Source organism: Miscanthus floridulus, chromosome 2 (assembly GCF_019320115.1).
Source record: "Miscanthus floridulus cultivar M001 chromosome 2, ASM1932011v1, whole genome shotgun sequence".
NCBI lineage: Eukaryota > Viridiplantae > Streptophyta > Magnoliopsida > Poales > Poaceae > Miscanthus > Miscanthus floridulus.
The window spans coordinates 327,977-347,887 of NC_089581.1; the positions used below are offsets into that span (position 1 = coordinate 327,977).

Genomic DNA, 19,911 nt, shown 5'->3' on the forward strand with positions numbered 1-19,911 from the left:
CGCATTAGCATCGCCGCAGCCACGACATTCTGGCTAGCGCGATTGAAGATTGGGGGACGATCGTCCCCTTCGTCGTCGTTGATGTGGTGGTGTACGTCACGAGCCCATCGCCGGGCTCCTCCATCGTCACCGAGGCCTTGCTGCTCCTGCTTGAGAGTGCTTCGGAGCTGTTGCAGAAGGAGTCGATCTTGCTCGACCTTGGATTGAAGCTCGCGGAGTTGCTCCAGGTCTAGGTGTCGAAATTGTCCGAGGGCAAGGTTCTCATTCCGTGCTACCGGTGGGACAATGCGTGAAGGCGTGGCATCGCCCATTCCCTGATGAAGCGGAGTGCGGTTGCCTACCCCCTCGTCCTCGTCGCCCGTGCTTGGCATCCCAAGTCCGACGTGGAAGCACTCACGAGAGGGATCGTAAGTACCTTTATCGTCAGAATCGGAGTAGCCAAAGCAATAGTCACTTGCGGCCAAGAAGCGACGCATGGTTTCGCGGTCGTGGAGGTCAGAGAAATCCACTCTGGCCCATGCCTCGTCCTCCTCTGAGGAGTCGGCGTGGGTGTGGGTCGAAGCGGTGGTGTCGAAGTCAAAAGCGAAGCGTTGGCGGCGCTCCGAGAGATCCGCGTGAGCGGAAGCGTAGGCGTAAGCATAAGAGGCGGTGGCATTTCTCAACCCGAAGGGGTATGGAGATAGTGCCGTCACCGGGTTTTGCTCCGCCGGAGTTGATTCCACAGAGAGTGGTGGAGCGGAGCTTGATGTCGGGGCGTCGCCGAGTGCCACCGGCGTTTTTCCCTTGTCCAGACTCAGGCTAGACAGGTCCCCAACCAGGGACCTTGCGCCAACAGCTGGTCGTGGGATAGCGTCAAAGAGCGGCGAGTCGCCCTGGGTTCGCGTGGCATCGAGGTGATCCTGCTCGCATCGTGCCTGGCGAGCGCAGCGAGAGCGGCCGCCCGGGCGCCGCCTGCGCCTGGGCTGCCGGTGCATGACGTTGTCGTCGACAGGCGGGGTTCGGGGTGTGAGGAGTACCATGTCGTACTCGTGCCCCAGAGACATGAACTCTAGGTTCCCAAACCAGACCACCATGCCGAGACGCAGTGGTCGTACGGGGTCTGCCATCCGAAACTTGTTGGGATGACGAAGCTGACACGCAGAGGCCCCTACCTGGTGTGCCAACTGTCGGTGTTTTGGTCCGAGGGATCCTCAACCAACTAGTAAATTTGTACTGCGTGTTCCCAATCCCGGATGGTGGTGTAAAGAGACACAAGGCTTATACTGGTTCAGGCAATTGATGCCCTACGTCTAGTCTGAGAGATCGATCTTGTATTCCTTGCACCGAAGTGCTTGTAGTAGGGGATTACAAGCTAGGTGAGAGAGGGAGCTAGTCCCAGGTCTCGGCGGGGAGTGATGTGGGCTGCTTGAGACGTTGCTCTCAGGCGACAGGGAAGTGTGCGGGTTACAGGGTGTTGTTCTTCGTGAGTGCCCCTCCCCTTATAAATGGCCCAAGTCCTTTCCTTTTATAGATGAAGGGAGGACAGGGTAGTACATGTGCTAACTATACGGCGTCGTGCGAACAGAGGCGACGAGTTCGAGCCCTGTAGCCTGTTCCTATGGCGGTGTGGTTGTCGGAGTGGTCCGTCCTTGGAGCGCTGGGGCGACGTGCTGGTCACATCCGATCCTATGCGTTATGGGAGCTCTAGGGCTGCCTCGGAGCGAGCGTGGCGGTCAGTGTGCGGGTCGCTGTGGATTGACCGCACGCGAGGCCGAGGCTCGGTTGTGCCGAGGCCGAACCGCGGTGGGGGATCTCGGTAGACGTGAATCTCGAGATTGCCGAGACCCTAGCGTAGTGTGCCGAGGCCCGGAGGGGGCGGTCGATCTGGTACGCTGGTTCGAATGCGATGATGACCTGGGCCAGACTTCCCATGCTGTGTTGTCTTCGGGGCGGGAGTTACGGGGCACAGTGTAGTGCGGGCGCTGATCGTGGGCACAGCGCCAGAATACAGTGGCCGATAATCCCCGCCATGCCCTGTCTCAGCCGGTATGGCGCTGATGCGACTTCTTGTCCCGTCGGCCTCTCCGCGGTGTCGAGCCGTCGTCCGGCTGAGATTGCGGGAGTGGTTGACGCATTAATGGGACGTGACATGCTGTCGAGAAGACCGGTCGAGGCGGGAGCGACGGGTTGTTATCAAGCCAGCCTCGAGCGATACGGGGGATAGCAGTCTCATCCGAGGCTATACGCACGGGGCCTCGGGCGAGACGGAGATTGGATTCCTTACCGAGGCCTCTCGCGAGAGGCCTCGCACGAGGCGGAGATTGCGTCAGGGCGTCGAGACCTCCCGTGCGAGGCCTCAGGCGAGGCGGAGAGCCGGTGGGCTCGGATGGGGCCGGTGATGAACCCATGGCTCACCTTCTGGCTTTGTTGTTGATGGGATTTAAGTGACTCGTTTGGTGTACGCTCGGGGTACCCTGTTCTATGGTACCCGACATTAAGATTGTAGGATTTTTCTATCCGGATTCTCAAAATCCAGAGGATGGGGCCTAAACATTGACAAAACCGATGCTTCCCTACCGATGTTTGCCAAATAGAGGATTGTCCAAACATCGGTAGTCATGATCGTGACTACGTGACTACCGATGTTTGGACAAAATTACTTTGTCATTGATGCTTCTACGAGCTTCGGTGCTTGTCGAGTAAACAACTGTAAAAAAAAATAACGTGCCACCTAATGAATCGAAAGACAAGGCTTTTAAGTAGGTGAGAAGGACATGACATTGTTGTTAGTTTGCTAATGTCTCGTAGAGGTTCCTATGAGAATGCTATCCAATGCAACAAAGAAAAACTCAAATAGAACATCGATAGCGATTTGACTCTTCAAGTAATAGGATCGAGGATAAACACTGCGACCCCTCTTCTTATATAAAAAGGTCATAGTATTTTTATATATTATTTTAATATACATGTCTTTTTGTTTCTTTTGGTATTCCTCTATGCCCTAGGCCTTGTTTAGATCACCTCCAAATTTCAAGTTTTTTCACTCTCTCTCCATCACATCAATTTTTAGCCGCTTGCATGGAGCATTAAATGTAGGTAAAAAAAATAACTAATTGCACAGTTTAGTTGGAAATCACGAGATGAATCTTTTGAGCTTAGTTGGTCCACGATTGGACAATATTTATCAAATAAGACGAAAGTGCTACTATTCATCGGGTTGCAATTTTTTGCAATCTAAACATGGCCCTAGTAGCCTTCTTCACTGTATCAATCATGACAGGTGTCATTCTCAATTACAAGCAGATATTATATCTTTTTTGTCTCTATCTTTTTTACAAAAATGAGTAATTATACCTTCTTGTAGTATACCACGTTGATATCTTGTACACACCCACCGAATCATGTGCTATTGCATATACATGTATCTTCTTTTCATGTATGCCGCAAAAGTGTGTGTGCATCGACAAACGGCGTTTTCCACTTTTCTCATTGACCGACGGAAAATACGTCTGCTTCAAGTTGGAGATTTTTGGGCTTAGACTTATCTCAGCTCGCTCGGTAAGAAGTTAGAGAAGAAGAACTGTTTGGATTATGGTCAAGCTTGTCTCAAGCAAGATTTACCTTATTTTTACAAGAGAGACAAATATGCTTATCCACGTTGGCAAGAATGATCTTGCTTGGTCAGGCTAGGCAAGAAAGCTAGCGGTCTGTTCGCTGGTTGATTTCTGGGTTCATAAGTCCGGCTGATGCTGGTGTGTTGTGAGAGAAAAACATTGTTGACTTGCTGATAAGCCTTGACTGAAACCAATGAGCGAACAAGCGATAAGGAAACAAACTAAACTGATGGCCCGAAAGTTCTTGTTTGCTAATGCTAAAATTTAGCTTATGCTCCCGAGGGAAACACTGTTGTGTAGGTCAAACGGAATTGAGTGAGCCACGCGAGGCGCGAACGCGGAGAACAACCAGCGCGACGCGAGGCCCGCGCCCCCACCCGGCCACCACGCTCGCTCTGCCTGCCTGCCTGCGTTTCTCCTCGGCTCCTTCTCTCCTCGTCCTCGCCCGCTCGCGCAGTCGCTTCGCCGCCTCAGATCCAAACCCCGCGTATTAAAAAGCGCTCAACGAAGCGACCAAAACCCTAACCCTAATCACGGCAATTCCCCAATCCCCGGTCCCGCGCAAAACCCTAGCCCAGCCCCACCTACCGGTCCCCTCTCGCCGCCGCCGCCATGGCAGGCTCATCCGGCGGCGCAGCCTCCTCCTCCTCGTCCCGTGGCGTGCCGGAGAACAGGTTCTACAACCCTCCGCACGTACGGCGCCAGCAGCAGCAGCAGCAGGAGCAACAGCGGTTGCGGTCCGCGTCGCCGTCGCTGTCCCCGTCGCCGTCGCCGAGGTCGGCGAGGCAGAAGCCCCCGCCGCCGCCTGGGGCCGGGGCCGGGGCCGGGGCCGCGTCGGTGGATGTGGACAGCCGGTCCGACGACTCCTCGTCGACGACCTCGTCCAAGCCGTCGGTGGCGTCCACGGCGACCACGGCGGCCACTGCGGCGGCGGGTGATGTGAATGTGGCCGCGGCGGCGGAGGAGGCTGGGAATTTGGAGAGGTTTCTCACCTCCACGACGCCTTCCGTGACCGCGCAGTACTTGCCCAAGGTATTCTCGGGATTGCTCTTTGCTGCTTCAGTAGTCTGCTGTGTTGTTGTTTTACTTCTTAGATGTATCTGCTGTGGTTGATAGGACGGGGATCCGATGGATAGAATTGTAGGGGGTGTTTGGTTCTTTAGTTACTCCTAAAATTTATGTCACATCGAATATTTAGATACTAATAAAGAGCATTAAATATAGATTAATTACAAAATCAATTATATAGATGGAGGCTAATTTCTGAGACGAATTTTTTAAGCCTATTTAATCTATCATTAGCACATGTTTACTGTAGCACCACCTTATCAAATCATGAACTGATTAGGCTTAAAAGATTCGTCTCGTAAATTAGTTGTAAGTTGTGCGATTAGTTTCGTAATTAGTTTATATTTAATACTCCATGCATGTGTCCAAACATTCGATGTGATAGGAATTTTAGGAGATGGCTAAAGAACCAAACAGCCCCGTAGTCTCTGTGCCATTTTATACTGCATTTGCATAGTCAAAGATGAGTCTGTAGAAACACTGCAGTTAACGATTAGAGAATGAATCGTGACTTGGAATTTAGTCTGAAGCAATCATTTAGCTCTGGTTGATAGTCATGTATTCAAAGCCACAATCATTCTTGATATCAAAAGAAGATGACCATAAGTGCCGACGAAAACTTGAAATGGGCTGATATTTGCAAAAATGTTCACCACTGCTTGGTTTGTATGAAACTTGAGGTCTATGTTTTATACTTGACATGTTGTTAGTCACCATAATGGTGGAATGGGATAGGCACGCCTTGCTATAAGATCACTGCGGTTCCATGTAATGCACTTGACTGCTTAGGTCTATGTTTCTGAATTGCTGCACTTGACCGCTTGTTATAACTTCACTGCAGTTCCATGTAATACGTTTATGAGTATGCATCTGTTGCTATATCTGGATTTTGCAGTTGTGTGAAGTGAACTCTGACAAGTAAATACACTGCAATTTGGATGACGCTGTTTATTTCTATATCATGTATGTAGTAATAATGTTTGTACTATATTCTCGATCCATGGCAAATTTCAGTTCTTTGGTTGAATTACCACTCCCCATTTAAGGAATCGTCTCACTTTTCTGCTGCTGACTAGCTCCATTTTTTTTCCACTGCAGACAAGCCTAAGGATGCGGCGAGGTGGTGATGCTATGGATTCACGGCCTTATTTCCTCCTGGGAGATCTTTGGGAATCTTTCAGAGAATGGAGTGCTTATGGGGCTGGTGTTCCACTGGTGTTAAATGGCAGTGATTCGGTGATTCAGTATTATGTGCCATATCTTTCTGCTATCCAACTATCTGCGGATCCATCTAGACCAGCTTCAAGAAACAGGTACAACCTATTCTGTCACAAAGAGTCATGATGTCTAGAAAGTTTCCATTGAACTTAAACCTTAAGAGGGCCTATGTGTGTACCAAAACGGGTTCCTTGTTTGTCTCTGTTATGCTTAGTTAGTTTGACCTTTGGTATTAAGTTGAATACTGATGGGGTTGTGTTCCATGCTTTTCGAATTTTTGTACATCTATGTCAATCTGTATGAAAGTAAATAACTATGCTTGAATGCTATTGAACTAGAGCTTAAGGCAGATTAAGCATTCCCAACTTTTCTTTTTAGTTATATCCCCTTTCGAGGAAAATTATGTTATGCGTTGCTGAGATTTACCAACATGATTTTATCAAGAAATTCTATATGTGACAACGTTTTGCAGATTTGTTCTCTGTTAACTTGCAAGAACACTGAGATGAGAGTTGGTATCTTTTGCATTCACCTGATGTTCACTAGGCATTGCTACATGTGACTTTAATTTGGTGGACATATATGGAAAGAAATTAAATGAAGTAACAAATGGGAGAGAGAAGTTATGAGTAGATAGCTACAACCAGCACGCTGTTCAGTATGGTTGCTTTTATCACCTTGGTGATGTATTTGATAGTGTATAACTTTTTCTAGTTAATTTTCTCGCTTACTTAAGGCGTCCTGGGGATGAAAGTGATGGGGAATCTATGGATACTAGCAGTGAGAGCAGCATTGAGAATGATGTTGAGCGGCTAAGAGTCTCATCATCACTGGAAGGTACACATCGACTGGAAAATGGTGGCGTACGAAGTGATGATGGTGAGGGCGACGCATCTCCAAGTTTTCCAATATTCGAGTATATGGAGAGGGATCCTCCATATGGTAGAGAGCCTCTGACAGACAAGGCAAGTTTTTTTTTCTTTTTTTGAACTAATGCTTATTGAAGATGGCCTGTTTATAGAATCTAACTATGCATGGGTTTCAGGTATCAACTCTTGCACATAGATTTCCAGCTCTGATAACATTCAAAAGTTGTGATCTGCTGCCATCGAGCTGGATGTCTGTTGCATGGTATGTTTCAATTACTATTGATTTTTGTTCACTCAATTTTTACTTCCATTTTCTCAATGGCATGGCCGTGATGAAATATGGTCCTTTATTGCTGGACTCACTATGATGTATGATATGTTTTGTGCGATTGCTCTAGTTCTGAGGTCAATGTTGTCTTCTAACTTCCACTTAACATGTGTCGACTAATTTGTTAAGGTCAGTGTTTTCTTGTTATTTAGCTGTGGTCTGAGCTGCTTGACGTTTCTATAAGATATCTGCATTAAGTTGATCTCATGTATTTATAATCAGCCAACATCTAGTTTCATTGCCTTAATGCTGTGCCTTTTTTTTTCTTCTGTGTACTACATTTTGATTTGTAGAATCTAGAATGATGCTGTTGCACTGGTCAGAGTTATGACATTTGCCAACTGTGCTAGCCCATGCAGAGGATGCCTACCAGTTGCAATGCCTAACAATGGCTTGCCTACTGTGCTGAATTTCAGCATAAGATACAACCTGTGTAGAAGAGCAACGCTGCTAACCTGGTGTTGCTATGATTCTATACGTTACTGGTTTCATCCTCATGCTTCCGATTGCAGGTACCCCATATATAGAATTCCAACAGGGCCAACATTGAAGGATCTTGATGCCTGTTTTTTGACATTCCATTGTCTAGCAACACCTTGCAAGGGTAAATACTAGTGACTTGTAGTGCCATAGGGATTTTACTTTGCCACGGACAGATGGCAATGGCACCTGTGACATTTTGCCCCTGATTGCATCTGTTGCATATAGAGTTCTTACTCCATTTGTTTTTGCAGATTGTGACCCTCCTACGTCAGCATGCCCTGGCTTTGGGGGAATCAACGGCTGCACAACTGCAACTGGGAAACTATCATTGCCTATCTTTGGGCTGGTACCTTACAAATTCCGTGCCTCCATTTGGACATCTGACGGAACCCAAGAGCGGGTCACCTCACTGATGCAGGAGGCTGACAGCTGGCTCCGCAGAATACAAGTAGACCACCCAGATTTCCGATTCTTCGTCTCCCATTTCAGTTCAACGTGGAGATGACTCATGGCTGTAAATGGTTTTATAGTATGATTACTGCCTCGCCGTCCAAACTGAACCGCCTTCTGCACATCTCTGGCAGAGACCGAGTGCCCCCTTGTAACGGGGGTTGTATGAGTTATAAGCCTGCACGCTAACTTTTTTCCTGTCTCCAATAAGTTATATCTGTTGTAGGTTGGTTTGTTTTGTGGGAAAGTAAAGCTGGATGGTGGAAAAAGCAGAATTGGAGACAATGTAGAACTGAAAGAAACAAAAGAGGGAAAAAATAAAGAATTTCAATTAGAGTTTAGGAGCACCGGTGTATGCTGATTATCTGATTTGCTGTTCATTCACCAGAGGTGGCACAATGTTCATTTATTCATAATAGGATGCTGTTACCGGATGTATCTGTTCTCATATTAAATGTGCAAGTCCGTCACTCACCTGTTCATCAATGAAAACACCAGAAGTACAGATGTTTGAATAGAGGGTTTCTTCTGCTATATGCTTATTTTATAAATGGAGGGATTGTTAAAGTATATGCTGCGAAAACAACAAGAGGCAAATCTGTGTTCTGCAGGAGATGGATGGTTTCTCCAGCCCGCGACTGGTTCCACTTGCAGGAAGCCCGGCCATGGCCGGCCCAGCTGTGAAAGAGTCGCAGCTGCGGGACGGACGGGACGGGACGGGGCGTCCACTGCTCCTCCACTCCCGCTACCGCTAAAACAATTCGCGAGAGAGACACAGGCGTCGCTCGGCCTCAGCGCAGCGTGCCGCCCTCACCTGCTCGATTTCCTTTTCATTTCTGCAGCCCCAGCGGCATGCCATGCCAAGCACAAACGACGGAAGCAGCTTTCACGTCTCTACGCTACATATACGTGCGGCCGCCGCGGGGCCTCCCACCCACGTCCGTCCAGAGCCAACCACTTCAGCCAACGCTACGCTTGGCGTGATGAGGGGGGGCCTGCAAGAGGAGTTCCGGGGCGGCGTGCAGGTGCAGCCGGCGTCGTCGTCGTCGTCATCGTCGCACGGCGGCAGCGACGGGCGCGCGCTGTCGTGGTGGTCGGGCGACCCCGAGGCGAAGCGCCGGCGGAGGGTGGCCGGGTACAAGTCCTACGCCGTGGAGGCCAGGGTCAAGGCGTCGATCCGCAAGGGCTTCCGCTGGATCAAGGACCGCCGCACCGGCCTCGTGCGCCGCTACTGACCCGAAGACGGAGACGCCTGACGACGGCCTCGATCCGGCGAGCTGCTGTGTCGTCGTGTTGTTAACCTTTTCATGACCGCCCGTTGTCTTTGTACTATAAATTTAAAGGCCCGTGCTTCGTCTCTTTCGTTCTCCCCTCCCTTGTTGTTCCTCGCATGTTACCTGACATTTTTTTGGGTGTGTAACTCTGTTGTTGTTCTTATTATTGCGGATGCAAGTAATACATACACAAACGGGAATGAATCCTCCCAATCGTTTTGACGCATCCATGTGTGTAGTGTAAGAAGGGGTGTGTATAGCAACCTACAACTTAATAGTAGAATCTATAGGTGAGATTGAGAAGAAAATCGCGCAAGGAGATAATATCTATAGGTGAGAGTAAGAAGAAAATTGCGTAAGGAATAATTATAGATATATACACTTCAAAAGAATTCATCAGTGAACTTCAGTTTTCACATCTTCTCTCTAAGCAACCCATATGCTCCTCAAATCAAAGGTGAAAACGTGGGGTTTAAATGTGGAACAAATTACGGAGAACTCGTAGCACAAAAAAAACTGTATACAACAACAACAAAACTGTAAACATGGAACAAAATCTTTGTATAGCCAGAACAAACCTTATACAATGTAAATAACACAACTATATATCATACATACTGGTGGAACACAATTAAGCCAATACCCTATTCAATCTGAGCTCAAATGAAAATGAAGAAAAAAAAACTGAAAAGAAAGAAAGAAAATAACAACAAGAAATGGAGCCAACACAAGAAGCGGGACAACCAGTTGTTGGGCCGTGGGCTGTGGGCCTGTGGCCGTGGAGGTGGCATGTGGGTGACTCGCTTTCCGACTGGTCGGAACGAAGATTGTCGCAGCGTTCAGGCAGGCCTCGCAGGCAACCTTGTAGGTGTTCGATCCGCCGTCGCCGTCGCCGCCGCGCTACGCCAGGTGCCCAGGTCTTCGTCGGCGCCTCGCCTTCGCCGGCGACAAGCCAGGTATGCGCCCCCCTTCTCATCATCCTTCCCGCTGTGCGAAACCGAGCAGACGAACCCCAACTTAGGCTATTTGTTCCCGGATCTGATCTGATCTAATTACAGGTGTGTACATGTATTATGCCTACTAAGTACTAACTTCGACTTTTTTGGGAAAAAAAAAACTTATCGGGTGTACATTTAGTTGGGGTACATTTACAGGATTCAGTCTCTTTATCACTCAATATTCATAAATCGACTAAGGTTTAGGAATATGATTTATCAGAGAGAAGCTAATTTAGTCGTAGCACAACGAGAAAATATAGCAAACGCATACGGAGTATTGGTTATTAGGAGTCCACAAGCCTAAAGCATCAAAGGAAAGGATCAGTCCGAGCAGTATTTGATGGTGGTCGGGCTAAGAAAGGAGCAAGTTAGAGAGGCAGAGATGCAGGATTAGAAATTTTCTTTCGATGTGACTGGGACTGGAAAACAATGCCAGATTCTAGTTCTGGTTCTTGTGTCGATGAATCTTGAAGTGTGTGCTGTCACCAAAAGGCTGCAAAGTGGCCTACTGGCTACTCTGGTCACAACAGAACTTTGTGATTTCTGCAAATCTGGCTAGGCTCTAGATTTTTATTGTTTTAATTGCATCTCTAGTTACAATGCGTTCCTCGGTATATTTTCATAATGTGCCAGTAATAATTCACACTTGCATTGAACAATGTTTAATTTGTTATTCGTATAGACCATTCCGGATTATGCAATCTCAAAAGCAAGACTCGTGTAGTTTGATGTTGGTCCAGATTATCCTTTTTGGCCAACAGAAGTCTGATTGTCACAGAACCACAGATAATGCTATTTCAGCAGCACTTCTATCACAATATGGTTGTGTTCCTGGAGACAGTAGGTTACATGATTTCAGATGAGATGCAATGATGTGGAGCGTACTTAAGGCCTTGTTTGGATCTCAAGTTTTATAAAAGCTAGATTTCTTAAAACAAGTTTTTGTTTGTTATTTAGAAAACCTTGTCTGTTTCCTACAGCTAACTTTGAGATAAGCAAATCTGGTTTCTAGTAAACTCAAGATTCCATGTTTTTAGTAAAATATACTCTGAGTCATTTTTAACAAAACCAGTTTACCCTATTCCTGTGTCTGTGGCTGGAAATCTTTCATTCACATAACTAACTCAGCTTTGATGATGAGGATTGTTTGCATGGTGACTAACGACGTGCCATTCATCTAACACGAAACACATTGAGCACTTGCAAGACAAACACAGAAATTTATAAACCAAAAATGGCAGAATAACTACTTAAACCTTGTTTTTTTGTCTAAATGTTCCTAATAAAAGCCATCTCTAAGAACTGATTTCTAATCTTGAGATCCAGACAACTACTTATTGTGCATGTATCCTTCAATTACTTGTTGTCTGACTCCAATTTTATTCAGTTACTGTGGCAGTGATGAATAGTGATTTGGGAGGCTTAGGTGGCAGGCCTACAAATCCACAAGCAAATCCTTTTGGAAGTGCCTTGCATGGTGCTGGACCAGGATTGATCCGTACTGGACTAGAAGCATATGGGGGGAGGTTCTTAGATTCAAGTTCTGAGTTTATGCAGAGCAATGTAAATTTGTACACAGGTTCCTTGTTTAGAGATTAGTATAACTATCCTGAAACTGTAAAGGCTAAACCTCATTCTGTTTTTGCCAGATAACACAATATTTATCCAACCCTCAGTACTACTTTCAAGTCAACAGCCAGTATGTGAGGAACAAACTGAAGGTCATCTTGTTCCCTTTCTTGCACAGGGTAAGAGCTGTCAACTTTCTATCTGCCTCAGCGGGGGATTTTTCATATTGTGATTTTGTGAAGTCTCATATGACGTGACTTGCCTTTATTGCCTTCATTAAGGGTCACTGGACAAGAATAACTGAACCAGTAGGAGGAAGGCTGTCCTACAAACCTCCAGTCCAGGATATCAATGCACCAGACTTGTACATCCCTTTGATGGCATTTGGCACCTACATTATAGTTGCTGGGTATGCTTTGGGTGTTCTTGGAAGGTAAACACGCTGTGAACAACTTTTTGTGTTTCATCTAGAATTAGAGAGGAACATTGCGCACGAGAAAGGCAAATAAATATATGAACTGCTGCATTGCTTGGCGATGCAGGTTTACCCCTGAGGCGCTGACCCTACAGTTGTCTAAAGGGTTACTTGGCTGGTTTCTTCAAGTCATCCTCATCAAGGGTCTGCTGTACTCCCTGGGCAGCGGTGAGGCTCCGTTGCTGGACGTCGTGGCGTACGCTGGATATGGTTTCGCTGGCATTTCCGTTGCGATGCTAGCCCGCATCTTCTGGAGCTACCTGTACTACTTCATCATGCCATGGTTCTGCATCTGCACGGGAGTCTTCCTTGTGAAGACGATGAAGAGGGTTCTTCTGGGCGGGCCAAGGAGCTACGAGAGGCACCCCAGCCGGAACCACTACTTCCTGCTCTTCTTGGCGGTTGTGCAGTTCCCTATGCTGTTCTGGCTCAGCAGCATCAGCGGCTGATCTTTAATCCTATGGACTATGGTCTGGCCGTACGTCATTTCTGAGAGGCTGTTGAGCAGAATAGACTTTGTGGTACTTTCTTGCTTGCTGATGAATCCTAGGTTATCGTGGAGTTGGTACAGAACTATCGGTTATCGATATCTGCCAAGAAAATGAAGGGACTTGTGCGTACCTCTTTTTGTTTCTGTTGGAGACGAAAGTAACCATGATCATTTGGGATAGGATGAAGATGAGCTGCTTCGTGTATGCTATTTGGATCCTACTTACCATGTTATGCCTTGTGTACGCTTAAATCTGACCTGGTTTTTATCTGATCATAATACTACTAGATTTTTATGACCACACTTCTCACCCAACCAGTTGAGTCAGGCTCACTTCATATATTTGTTTCGATATATATGTTCACACCAGGTATGCTTTGTGATGAGATGTGTGAGCTGCGTGTTTTTTGGATGATCTCTAATTGTTTTGCTTTCCAGAGTTGGAACTTGGAGGCAGGCAGGCAGGGAGTGAGTTCAAACTTCGTGGATGATCTCTAATTGTGATCAATAGAAGTGGGTTCACATACTTGAAGAGCATATGTACCAAGATTTTTGTTCCTTTACTGTAACTCCAAAGAAGTATATTTTTTAAAAATTTCCCGTGTCGAAAATCCACATTCCTCAAGAATACATACATGATCATATCATCTGCTCGAGATCCTTTTGTTACTTTTGTTTAATAAGCCTTCTTTTTTTACCAGAAAGACAGGATCATAGTTTTTCTTCAGAATTTCTTTTGTACGCGTAAATAGCATGCAACGTTACGGCATCTACGAAGTTGCTAAGATTTTTTTTTTATTTTTGAATCACGTCGCTAAGAGTTTGTTTGAAGTAGTAGTATTCAAAAGCAAAGCTTGCGGCAGACTGCATCGGGTGGCTGCAGCCTTTAGCGGACCGACAGGTGAACAGAGTGTGCATCGAGATACTTTAACGTTGTCGTCGTCGTGCCCCCCTCAGACCTGGGCCCTTCTTCCCCGTACACCAACCAGCCATTCCAACTTCCAAGTGCTTGCAATTCCAGGCAACAACTATTGAAGCGACTGCGACAGCTTGTGCACATGAGGCTGGACAGGACACAGGATGGGTGGCAGATTGGCAACGCCTTTCACCACCTTCGGGCTTTGGAAACGTCCGTGGTCCGTTCGTTCTCGACCTGAAAAGAGCCTTTTCCCTGTTTTCCATTACGAAAATGCTCCAGGTCTACGGTCACTCAAAAGTTCAAACGCACCCTAATACCATGACGCTAAATTCTTTTATTCAACACGTCATCCCGTCCACTTTTAGCCCTAACGGTGTCAAACTGTGTTGGAAAATGTCTAAACTACCCTTAGGTCTGCTAGCATAAGTGTATGCGATCTTTTAATCTTGGCTGCAGATCCAGAGAGGAACGGTGCAGGTTCATTGCCAGTATAAGTGTATTTCTAAAGTATTTCCGAATTTATTTTTCTAAAGGAAAATGGCTGTATAAGGTATAAGCATGACTTCACGGTGAGGTCATCAAGCTAGCAAGGCAGAGTTCCCTCTGCTGCTCGCTCCGGCCGCACGCGCGGGCGTGGCGTTGTCACAGAAGCCAGCGAGGACGACAAGCCGCGTAGAGCTGTGCCACCCCGTCCCGAGCCACCGACGCCGCCGCGGTAGAGTTCGACACGCTCATGGACGTCTAGTTTGGCGACCCTAACGGGAACCACGTCGGCCCGGATCTCGGCTCCATGGTCTCCCCCGCCTCCGCCAGCCTCAGGGACGACGCCACCGGCGGCGTCGACCTCACCTGCGAGAGGACCGTCCACGCCTGGATCGACTACCGTCCCTTCGGTTCCGGCGACGGGAAAGGCGGCGTCTTGGAGGTGTTCGTGTCCTACGCGCCCAAGCGTCTGCCTAGGCCCGTGTTGTCCGCGCCGCTCGACCTCGGGGAGCACGTCAAGGACGCCGTGTTCGTCGGATTCTCCGCCTCCACGCAAGGAAGCGTAGAGACGCACGCCATCGAGCAGTGGAGCTTCACCACTGCGTCGCCTTCGCCATCCCCGCGTCCAGCACCCGCCGCGCGCGCCGCCCGACTCTACCTTGGCGCTCCCGCCTCCCGTCGGCCAACCCGATGCTCCCAAGAGTGACGACGACGGCGCCTTTGCCACCAGCTTCCTCAATGGTTGCCGCCGCGCCGGTCGGCTCGAACGCGCGGACACCATGAGCGCCCCCGCCCTGCCCGCGGTCGCACGGGCCGTCCACGGCGTCGGCGTCGCGGCCGCCGCCGCGTGCGCCCTGCCCCACGCCGCGAACGCGCGGACGCTACGAGCGCCCCGCAGCCACACGGGCGCCGCCACGAGCGCCCCGCCCTGCCCCGCGGCCGTCCTCGGTGCCGGCGTAGCGACCGCCGCTATGTGCGCCCTGCCCCACGCCGCGGACGCGCGTGCCGTCCTCGATGCCAGCAGCGTGGCCGCCGCCGCGAGTGGCCCGCCCCACCCCAGCACGGGCAAGCTCCGCCCCGGCCACCACGGGCGCGCGCGGGCGAGCTCCGCCCCACGGCAACTGCGACAGTGCACGGACGAGCCTCCCTGGCCGCGTTCTTGAGGAGGAAGAAGGTGCCCGGGTCACTTACAACTTGGCCCCACTGGACATAGAGAAAAAATTGGAAGGACAAGGTTGTGAGAGAAGGGTATTTTAGACTTTGTGATTGTTTAGGCCCACATGTCAGAGCTGTCAAACGGTGGAAACCAGACGAAAGGTGAACGGAATGGCGTGAAGGACAAAAAAAAAAAAAAAGTAGAATGTCATGATATCCGAATGCGTTTGGACCTATATGCCTAAATAATCTTTCGTAATGGCACACGAGTAAAAGGCTCCCCTGAAAACTCTTGGCGCTGTTAGTGGCACGCAACACACACCACAATCCAAGTCCGGCACGCGGCCACGGCGGCGCCTGCCCTATTTACTTGCCTTATAATCCATACTTTTTTAAAAAACAAACAGTATTTTTTCTCCCATCAAATCAATCCACTGTACTTTGGCTTATTAGCCATAACGGGGTGACTACCATCCCACCCCGAGATGGAAATGTGGAGCAAGAGAAAGAGGTAGAGGAAGGAGGCTGGCAGGGCACCTCGCCTGCCGCTGATCCGGAGGATGCTCGCCCCATGCTGCGCTGTCGGCCCCTGTGCTGCGTCGTGCTCGACTGCTCGTGCGTACCATACCAAACTTATCAAGTGTGGTTGCCTGACATCATCACACGATCGACACCGTTGTCCGTCTCTGTTTTCGTACTCGTGTCGAGGTGGGGTGGCCAGGTTCGTGCGTGCGTGCGAAACCGCATGGTGTACCTGAGGTCCTGAACCCAGGAATGGCAGCAGGAGTGAGTGACACAGTGCCATATAGGGATCCCTAGTGCCATACTGCCATTGCCCACTGGACAGATCTCACAGCACAGCATTGGCTCCTCAACTTCAGTAGAGACTGAAGCTGCACTTGCACACCTTCACTTCAGCCACAAACACATACTGCGTTGGATCAGGAAAATAAATGGCGCGAAAGGGTGAAGCACTCAACCCCCCACACCCCCCCCCCCCCCCCCCCACCCCACCCCCCAAAAAAAAATCTCACTTTTCAATAAGTTAGACAGTTTTATGTAACCTGATCAAAGCTATACAAAAAAAAAAACTAACATTTACGATGCCAAAACTGGCATCATTATGTTTATCATGAAATATATTTTTTCATACGATCTCTATTGAGAGTTTTTTTTTAAAAAAAATTGAGAGCTATAAATGCTAATAGTATTTTGTATAAACTTCAACAACAATAGTAAAAACCACATCGTCATCGCATTGCGCGCTCTGTGATCTCCCGGTGTTTCTGTTCCCCCACATCACATTACAGGACAGTAGTGTATTGCACTTTGCGCGTCTCTCTATAATATCTGCGCCGCGCATGCATGCATGGTGTCATCTTTTTTCCAGAGTGCCGCGCACGCATTGCCCCCCTCACCCCCTGCACTGCACTGCATGCGTTGGCATGAAAAGGCAGTAATTTTTCAGGATCATCGACGTACATACAGCAGAAAGCAAACAAAGGTTCTGCCGTGCCTTTGTTCCATGGACACGGTCACGGAGGAGGGAAAAGTAGGTTTGGGGAAGGGTGAAAACTTGAAAAACACAGCTCTCACCGTCACCGTCCCTTCTGGCCTTCTCTGCGCCACCAGCTCTCGCACTACTACTCTACTCCGATCGAACGTGCATGGCGCCACCTCGAGCAAGCATAAACCTTTGCTTTGCTTAATTACCACGGGCAAAAGGAACGAGCCATTGCAGCATCTCTAGCTGGACTACACATCTTCTGCCAAACACCTCTACCTCTACAACTACATGTGCCCTAGCTAGCTTGTTCCTTATCTTCTAGACTGCCACTGCCAGGAGCCAGCAGCGACAAGAGCAAGGAACGAATCAGCTAGCTTTTTCAATTCGGTCTCTGATGGACATGTATGGATCCTCCACCGCACTCGTGCTGCCTGCCTGAGACAAACACGCCAACAGAAAACCCAACCCAACCGCACCAGCAGAATATATTCGATCCTCCGGCAGCGGAATGGAACCAAAGCTAGGCGTAGGCTCGTTCGACGCCTCCGTCCGATGAGCCTGACGGTGGATGACGTACGAGAGCGAACCTTCCGTCGGCGAGAGCAAGACGACGCCATTGTATTGTACCTGTGGGATGGGTACGTCACCATACTCAGCACTGACATGCCCCCATTGCCCCTGCCTGCTCTGCGTAGCGTACGCTAATCCTAATTAATCCCGTGGTTGTTGAGACATCGGTGGCGCGCTGATGGAGTATATATTGCTACTTTTGCTTTTGTATGTATTTGGATGGAAGGAAGAAAATGATGGTAGAGTGTTAGTGGTTACTGAACGAGATGAGAGATCTCAGTGTCACTGACTGTCTGTGTCTGCATCTGTCTATCCTTATTAGCAGAGAAGGCAGAGAGAGCAGGCGCGCCGTGCGGTTTCAGGAATTAAATCGTACGCCTGTGTGTGCCCTGGGCGCGAGGAAACCTGCTGACACTGATCTGTTGTCTCTACTCTAAGTGCGTGATTAGCAGCTGGGTCACCTCGTCGTGTAGACGAATTGCGATGATGGCCACTGGATCGATCAGGGACGCTGTGTATTTGGGTGTACAGGCACAGGCCACCACAAGGGAGGAAGGCAGGAATGCTCCTCGTTGTTTTTCTGATCTGTTCATGTTCAGCACTGTCCCCTGGCTGACCCGTAGCAGATGCAGGAGCAGATGCGTGCCTTGTGGACAAGAGAAAGAGGAGCCCTCTGCATCTATCTGCATCATCCCTTGTGGTGGAGTGGAGACGGAGTGCTGCTGGGCTGCAACTGCAATGTAGGAGCAGCAGCTAGCTACGGCCTACGGTAGGCGAGACGTTCAGTCAGGTTCAAGCATACGGTACTCTCCGTCCGGTGCGCTGCTGCGATCCTGCTCTAGCTAGTGGCATCGCGACGTGGACGCACGTACCACTCCTTCCTCCTCCATGATATATCATATCCTGCCCTGCTACACCTACATACATATATACAGTAATAAGTATACAAAGCAACATGGCAACTCTGACCGGCCGTCGTGCAGAGTCCGATCCGAGTGGGCATGATCATCTAGTCCATGGCAACGAACGTGGCATTGGCATGGCATCGTCATCGCAGCCGCGAGCGCGGTTTTGGCGTCATTAGGAGGGTGAGTGCGTCGTGAGTGATGATGCTTATTCCGTTCGCCGTCATATGATGGCGCACCGCCACCAACCATGCGCGGCGCCGTCCGTCCGTGTCCGTGTGTGCGCTCTGCGTCGTACGCGGCCCGCTCGGCAGCTAGCTTATTCGTCCTCCTTGCCCCCTTGCCCTGGCCCCTCAGTCCCTCACCGTCGCCGGCGCTTCGGCTACCGCGACTGCACGGGGCCGGCAGCCCGGCACGGGAGGGTACTCAATCGCAAACAACCGTCCGTCCTCCACGCAGAGCCTTGGTAGTCGACGGCTAGCGAGGTTGTTGCCCACTAGTATATAATAAGGAAAATACATGCTGTTTGGTTCTCTAAAATCCCCCCCCCCCTCCCCCTCCCCCCACCACACACACACAAAAACAGGATGGTTGATTTCTAGGCTGATAAATCTGGCCAGTGCTGGTTTGTTGCGTGAGAAAAACACTGTTGGCTGGCTGATAACCCATGGCTGAAACCAACAAGCGAATAGGCTGAAAATTAGCTTTACACAAGTTTAATGGGTGTTATTTGCTCCCATTTTCAGTTCCATGCACAGAGCGTTATCTGATTCCATTTCCACTTACATTACTGTTCATTGAACCAAACAGTACCATAATATTTCCTTTGTTCGAAATTATAAGTCAATTTGACTTCTCCAGGTATTGTTTTTGCTAAGCACCTAAATATACTTTATATCTAGATACATAATAAAGTTATGTATCTAGGTTACCATAACAACTTACATCCGGAAGAGAGGGTGTACAACTAAAAATTACATTTGGCCAAATTTTTTGGACAAGTAGTCAAATTCTAGCTTGTCAAGTTCAATGTAACAAATACAATAAGCATACTGTTATATTGGGGTGGTACCGTATCATAATATCATAGGTACAGTAGTAGATTACACTGCAGTTTTCTTCTTTAGAATTTGGCAAATGACAAGCAAATAATATTGCCAAACTACTATTCATAGACTGCCAAAAACAGTGCGCTTTCTTTGTCAGAGAAATGCTCCTCTACAAGTTCGGAATGAAATCATAAAAAAAACCAACCAAACCTATTGCAAAATGCTACAATAACCTCACAAAAGTAATAAAATCCAGCCATCTCAAGACACTTCTGGGGATTGCCAATTTGAGGGCTGTTCTGGTATTAAAGCCAGCTGATAAGTTAGCGAACATACAAGAGCCAAAATGCTGGCTCTAGCCCGTAGCCACCACTTCATCTGACATCGTGGACGGCACAGCTAACTAACGTGGTACGCCATTGCACTGTGCATCAGTTAATCAGGCTACTCATTGGTTGGTTTTAACCTAGGTTTATCACTTATGAAATAGTATTTTCTCTCATAACAA

The 19,911-nt window shown here is 48.7% G+C and overlaps 3 protein-coding genes across 5 annotated transcripts; all 3 read left to right on the forward strand.

The window, feature by feature from the left end:
• The first annotated feature begins 3,905 nt into the window (after positions 1-3,905).
• LOC136514014 (uncharacterized) lies at positions 3,906-8,393 on the forward strand. Of its 3 annotated transcripts, none has more exons than XM_066507998.1 (6): positions 3,906-4,625; positions 5,760-5,974; positions 6,616-6,844; positions 6,925-7,010; positions 7,589-7,680; positions 7,811-8,393. In XM_066507998.1, the coding sequence occupies exons 1-6, from the start codon at positions 4,206-4,208 to the stop codon at positions 8,062-8,064; spliced, it is 1,296 nt and encodes a 431-aa protein (XP_066364095.1). In that variant the 5' UTR covers positions 3,906-4,205; the 3' UTR covers positions 8,065-8,393. The 3 variants fall into 3 exon arrangements, with proteins under 3 accessions (XP_066364095.1, XP_066364100.1, XP_066364104.1); XM_066508003.1 differs by having other exon boundaries at positions 6,658-6,844; XM_066508007.1 differs by having other exon boundaries at positions 6,661-6,844.
• A 205-nt stretch (positions 8,394-8,598) lies between these two features.
• On the forward strand, positions 8,599-9,580 carry LOC136514033 (uncharacterized). Its single transcript, XM_066508017.1, has one exon. It carries the CDS (start codon positions 8,867-8,869, stop codon positions 9,242-9,244), a length of 378 nt encoding a protein of 125 aa, XP_066364114.1. The 5' UTR covers positions 8,599-8,866; the 3' UTR covers positions 9,245-9,580.
• A 502-nt stretch (positions 9,581-10,082) lies between these two features.
• On the forward strand, positions 10,083-12,995 carry LOC136537556 (uncharacterized). The gene is made up of 5 exons (XM_066529490.1): positions 10,083-10,239; positions 11,669-11,844; positions 11,931-12,029; positions 12,132-12,283; positions 12,393-12,995. Exons 2-5 carry the CDS (start codon positions 11,683-11,685, stop codon positions 12,772-12,774), a joined length of 795 nt encoding a protein of 264 aa, XP_066385587.1. The 5' UTR covers positions 10,083-10,239; positions 11,669-11,682; the 3' UTR covers positions 12,775-12,995.
• Positions 12,996-19,911: the final 6,916 nt, after the last annotated feature.